This window comes from Lolium rigidum, chromosome 4 (genome assembly GCF_022539505.1).
Source record: "Lolium rigidum isolate FL_2022 chromosome 4, APGP_CSIRO_Lrig_0.1, whole genome shotgun sequence".
Lineage (NCBI taxonomy): Eukaryota > Viridiplantae > Streptophyta > Magnoliopsida > Poales > Poaceae > Lolium > Lolium rigidum.
In genome coordinates, this window is record NC_061511.1 from 237,654,391 (window position 1) to 237,660,703 (window position 6,313).

Below are 6,313 nucleotides of genomic sequence, written 5' to 3' on the forward strand. Positions count from 1 at the left end.
ATCTGCTTGTATACACTCCATCTCCTTTTCTCCCTCCCGGCCTCTCTCGAACCCCACTCTTCTGGTCCCTTCCACCGTTCCCCCGGGCCTAACCGGAGCTTCTCCCGCTGGCGTTGCCGGGTGGAGAGGGCGATGGGATGGCTCCGGCTGTAGGATTAGTTTTAATTTTTGTGTTGTAGTTTCCTTTATGGAGTTTGAGGGTAGACTGGTGGATCTCTGCGACCAGATCTGCTGTGTCGTGGTCTTCCTCTGCTTTGCTGCGCCTCGCCAGTGGCAGGTGGTGGCGCATGTACGGAAGAGGAGGTCACGCATCCCTCCTAATAAGGTCTGCTTTTGGAGGCTAGGGGTGGGGTTCTTGGACCAGATCCCGCTCCGCTTGTCCTCATTTCTCCTCGCGGTGGTGCTCCCATGGAGGGAGCCGAAGACGGTGATGGTGAAGGCGCCAAGCAGCCCCATGAATAAGGTCTGTTCCATGCCTTGTTGTCACTGCAAATCATCTCTGTATCTGCCTCCTCCGGCTCGTGGCGGGAGCGTGGAGTCTGATGGTGGATACGCAATCAAGGTGCGGGGACATGAGGCTTGTTCTTGCCGTTTGGTGTTGATTTCGAGTGAAGCTGTGCTCTTCTTTGCACCTCTTCAAGGTGAAGTTGGGGGTAGAAGGGCTGCTGAACTTGGTTGTCGAAGCTGGCGGCGATGGAGTAGCGATACCACAATCTGCAGCACACTCTCGGCTGCCTCGGATTGCAGACCGACTATGAAGGCCATATGGTGGCCGCTCTCGCCGGAGATGATTTCCGGCAATCTATTTACCTCTAGGAGGAGGCCCTTGCTGGAGTTCGCTGTGGCACCCCTCGTCAAACCGGAGTCAAGTGGCGCAGTCCCCGGCGCCGGTGATGACGGCCACAGCAGGAGGTCCATCTTCCATGGTTGTGGCGGAGGACCCGATCGCTTTTCTGCATTTCTCTTCAAGGTCTTCTTTGTAAAAGCTAGGGACTCTGTTGTTATTCCTGTAATTTCCCGAGTCCCTGTTGTACTCTGTACCCGCCGCTTGCATAATTAATGGTATCCAGGCCTTCGGGCCTCTCCTTGTTCAAAAAAAAAAAATCTGCTTGTATGGTTCATGTTGGCATATTTAGCTCACATTGTCTCCTTTTTTCTATTTACAGTGCTGGGATAACCGAAGGGTTTTCTATGTGTGCTGGAGATTTTGTGGAGGTCTACAGTGAAAAAAGCCAAGAATGTAAGATCACTCACTTCTCCTACACATGGGATTTTTACTAAACAAAGCAGGAGTCAAGATGATTTAAAATTTCTGGGGCCTTTTGACTTATGATGCAAATATTTGAACTGATTGCGGTGCACATATTTGTTACATGCACTATTGGGACTTAACTTTCTTCCATGGATCAAGAAAGCTTCTAGTTTTAAGTGCATTATTGATGAAAAATTGTATCCTTACATGATTTTCGAAACTAAAGACGTATGTGCTGTTTCAGAATCAGCTTAACTGTGTTTTCTGCTTTCTACAATCCTAGCACGTGCCCGTTGAGTAGATTCTGTCCAGAAGTGGGCATGCAACTGCAGGAGGCTGAAATTAGGTGGTTAGATTGTTAGAAGCAGTGTGGTTACCTATTTACTGAAAGATGGACACTCCTGCATTAGGATCAGTCCATCCCCTCATCTTGTCTAAGCATATAAACATGTTAATAATTGCACAGCAGCATCTTGCCAGAAGGAATTTATTCTTGTGGTATCCTAAACTGAGATGAAAGTTTGTGCTGATTTTGTTTGTCAGGTTGTCTGATTTTTAAATTATGGTCAGCAAAGGAAAGGATGATTTATTCTACTGGGTGAAAGAACCAGATCATAATCTTTTGTGTTCTTGTTACTAGTACATGTGAAGTATGCTTTTGTGGGAAGCATATTTAATATTGTTTTATTCTGCACCTTGTTTGGTTTGGTTTCCACTCACATAATAAATATATTGCATTACGAGTTGTGCATAAACGGATAGAAAAATCTCAAAACAATATTTTACTAGTGAACAATGATGAGGAAATCTTTAAGCCGTAACTGCTTGGTTGGCTGGGAAGTAGAGAGTAATCGGCCGATTAACTGATTTAGTCGATCGACACTAAACGACCAGTTAACTAGGACCAGACCAACATATAACAAATTTGTTTTTGTGTAAATCCCTTGATCCCTGGAGACAGGCTCGAGCTCCTGGAGCAGGGGATGTCAGCAGAGAGCAGCTCCAGGTGGTGGAGCTTGTGCTCAGGGAGGGTGGCTATCTGGAGAGCAAGCAATGGTGGGCGAGGACTGGGAGCTGGCGCCAAGAATCTGCGCAGCGGCAGGGAACACCGGTTAATTGGGAATCTCTTGCTTTATCGGCGTGTCTGATCCGACTAATCGACCTGGCCAACTAGCTCAATGTACAGATGTATTCGGCATGGTGACCCTACGAGCAGCGATTAACTGACCGAATAAAAGTTGTGTCGGCCGATATTTTGAACATTGCTAGTGTAGTGGGTGTCTGGGTGGTTGCAAAACAAGCCTTACTTTGCTTTGCATTTAACCCTAGTAACTTTGATAGCACTGAAGCACATCCCTTACGAAATCGTGTAGGCTATTAATGCATGCTATTACTTTACTCATGGATGAAATTAAGTCGAAGTCTTTTTTGGAGTTCAATATTCTTGCATTCTCTGTTCACTGTTTCACTTTGTAGTATATGTACTTGCGTAATGGATATATTCTGTCTTGGCATTCTTACAATTTTATCTGTTCTTCCAGCTGCATGGGATGCTGTTGTAACTTGCTTCTTCCTGGATACGGCACACAATATTGTTGAATACATTGAGATTATATCAAAACTTCTCAAGGATGGTGGGGTGAGGTCTCTTGTTCTAAGATTCTAATTACAATAGCTTGTTCTTTACGAGAACAAGTACTGCCTGTGTTATTTTGTGAGCTGATTTGTAGGGAAGTTCATTATTTAGTAAAGTTGTTTCTCCAGTGCCATTATGTCTGTTTCTCTATCTACTGTAAGCACTAAGTAATTGTGTCAATTTGAATCAACAGGTCTGGGTAAACATGGGTCCACTTCTGTATCACTTTGCTGATTCCTATGGACCAGATGATGTAATTACTCATTTGTTGACCCTCATTAGTTTTAGTTATACTGACTGAAGGTGGCATTATCATTGACTTGATATAATTTGTCTCCTTGCACTCAGGATATGTCTATCGAACTAAGTTTGGAAGACGTGAAAAGGGTGGCTTACCATTACGGATTTGTGCTGGAGGTGAGGGCTTATGCACTATAAATGGAGTCTCACCGTTTCCACTTATTTTATTGACACGCAATTTGCAGGTGGAGAAAATGATAGATACCACTTACACAGCAAATATGGCATCAATGATGCAGGTTAACTTATATTAATCCCATTTGAATTCAGTTTATGTGTGGCAACCAATCTTATTTGTACTACGTTGAGCTGCAGAATCGATACCGCGCAGCATTTTGGACAATGAGGAAGGACGCATCTCGATCAAAAGCAAAAAAGTGCCAGTGAGGTGGAGATCCTTCAGTGTGATTCGCATCCAAGTTGTTTAAATCTAGAAGAAGACGGAGCTGTGGTCAGTCAATTGGGGATATTTATCCAGAGGCTGGAAGCCTCCTAGGTAGGACAAATAAAGAGGATCGTTTCGTGCCACCATTTCTTAGCATGATACTCAAACCTTATAGCGAATCGTGAATCCTGTGATAGAATCTGTGTGCCATTACTGAGCAAACGGTGATGTACCGATGACTATGCCCCGGGGCCATCTGCGTGCTATAAGAAGAAAAAGAGATGTAACTGTATTTTTTCTTTTATAGCAAGAGATGTACTGTACTGTTTGTACAATGGTGGCATAATGTCTGGACTGCGTTGTTTCTGTCCGCCATCCTCATTGGACTGCTGTGGCTACCATGTTTAGATGTTAACAGAGGATATGAAACTCCATTCTTGTGGTAGTTCATGAGAAGATCCAAGTCCGCTTAGCCGGCAGGAAGTCTCCTTGTCCGCCGTTCGCCTTCCACCAAGCTCACACTGGATGTGCGCCGTGGCCGGAGAAGTCAGTTTCCAGGAACATCAGCGCCCATTGTTTCAGCACACTCTCGGACTCGTGTCTCGTGTGAGGCAAATATGAACACATGTAATGGAGGCAAGCCTTGATTGTCCTTTTTTTTTAGGAAGAACGTTGGGCACCACGCAGAGACAGTCACAAAAGCTCACTGTCTGCTCGACCTCGTGCCGTTAATGACCGACAAAAAAAAAGACAAACATCGAACGCCGTTGCCGGGGATCGAACCCGGGTCACCCGCGTGACAGGCGGGAATACTTACCACTATACTACAACGACTTGGATGGAGACAAAACGAAAAGAATCTTTATGTTAGCCATATCTGTGCCGTGCGCGGTGTTAAGGAGTACTACACGGCACGCTTCGAGCATCAGCGCTCAGAGAAGAAAGGACACTTTTTGTTACTTACTAGAATTGATGTTTTATGAGGTGAGGAAAGGGGTGATGAGTGGTTGGGCCGGAGAAATATTCTGTACTTCCTCCGATCCATGAAGCATTGGAGGTTTTGCTAAACTTAAACTAAAACCCTGACGTTTTATTATAGATTGGAGGGAGTACCTTCTGCAACTTTTATCAGAGGTGAAATCACGTTTGTTTGTAAAACCAAAAGTATACTATAAGATCGAACAACGTCGTATGTATAGCTCGCTGCGCTCACCAAGCTTGTGGAGACAGCAGTGACACGCTCCAGGTCTAGATTGTACTAATTGTGTGCGCCTGTGCGGAGGGGGATGGCAGCGTGTCAGGGACGACTCCCATCATGTTTACATGCTCGGGTTTCCCTCATCCCACGCTTATGAGCAGCTCCTTGCAGCCTGAAACTCGCCTAGGTAGATTACTGATGATTGTGACTAGCTACCAGGTACCAGCCATCTTCCAGGACTTGTGAGGACGTACGTAAGCAAAAAACATTTGTTTCCTTCGCTCAGGATTTGCATATAGTTGGGTGAAATAACCATGAGATCAACCAGTTGTGATAGTGCTTACGCCCTGCTACAAGTGTGAAGATGCAGATATACAACCATTGACAATACTAAATGTGATCATTACTTGTACAGTACTGATCCATGGCCAAATAGAGCACACACAGTATGTGGTTGGTTGCTGACAGTTGTTGTTCAGAAGTCTTAGCATTGCTGATAGCCCTAATGGTGCATTTTCTCTGTTTTTAGCAATATTATGTTGCTATATAATGGTTGTTGATTACTAACTCCTATGGGATCTATTTCACTCCAGGGTGATGTCGATGAAGGAAAATAACCGAACAGAGGTAAGATGAGAGCCTATCGTAAATGGACATACTTTCAAGCTTTAGCTATTTTATTGAGTTAAATCTCAATCAAGGTCTCTAAATATATGTTTGCCATAAGCCTTCTCAAAATAGGTTCATATATAGATGTGCGATTTTTAAGCTTTCTGGTCGTCTTCGGCTGATAATGGCCCAGGTTTTCATCCATAACAAGGACTAAAATAAGTAAATGGTTAGTTTTTATGCTACAATATTTCGTATTATTCAAAAAGATCAGATGTGTTCTAACTTATGTATTCCTGTATGGAAGCCATTTCACAATAGATCTATGTATTTATTTCGGCTTCCACTACTATCAATTATACCTGCTGAAATACTTTACAGTGAGCTTGACAAGATATTTCAGTAGCTTAGTGAGATATCAGTGTGACATTACGGAAATCTTAATTAGGCAATAGTTTTTCTCGTAGATATATATATTATTAATGATTTTTATCGCATTCCTCAGTTGATGCTGGTTATTCGGAGCAGCAACATGATTAGCCTGGGGCAGCACCATCATTGGAAAACCACTAATGCCCTCATGGTTACTCCATTCCGTGGTTTGACCCTCCAGGTATATCTCATTGATTTATTAGCAGTGCATTATATGCTTCTGGAATTTTTCTAGAACCAACTCATTTCCCTCTTCATTTTCTCTAGAAGCATGAACATGTCACTCCGCATTCAGTATATTTTTGGCCACTGCGTTTTAAATAATTGGAATTTTACATGCTTATAATACAAGAGATAGATCTACGTAAATACTGTGATTGCATTATGTTTTGCCAAAGACCTTCGAATGTGAATGTGTGCATTATGTTTTCTAACTTGTATGGGAGGCATGAACGGGATCCGGGGATGATGTCTTGTTCACTGGTTATTGGCATGTAGTAG

At 43.6% G+C, this 6,313-nt stretch overlaps 1 protein-coding gene and 1 non-coding gene across 2 annotated transcripts in view; one reads left to right on the forward strand and one right to left on the reverse strand.

The window, feature by feature from the left end:
* Positions 1 to 3,908, forward strand: part of LOC124707335 (carnosine N-methyltransferase-like) — an 11,423-nt gene extending 7,515 nt beyond the window's left edge. The window contains exons 13-18 of the mRNA XM_047238994.1: positions 1,167 to 1,240; positions 2,794 to 2,891; positions 3,082 to 3,141; positions 3,237 to 3,305; positions 3,374 to 3,427; positions 3,504 to 3,908. Coding sequence (XP_047094950.1) covers positions 1,167 to 1,240; positions 2,794 to 2,891; positions 3,082 to 3,141; positions 3,237 to 3,305; positions 3,374 to 3,427; positions 3,504 to 3,575 — 427 coding nt within the window. The 3' untranslated portion in view covers positions 3,576 to 3,908. The remainder of the gene's footprint in view (positions 1 to 1,166; positions 1,241 to 2,793; positions 2,892 to 3,081; positions 3,142 to 3,236; positions 3,306 to 3,373; positions 3,428 to 3,503) is intronic.
* A 427-nt stretch (positions 3,909 to 4,335) lies between these two features.
* On the reverse strand, positions 4,336 to 4,407 carry TRNAD-GUC. The gene has a single exon. It is a non-coding gene; the product is annotated as a tRNA-Asp (tRNA).
* Positions 4,408 to 6,313: the final 1,906 nt, after the last annotated feature.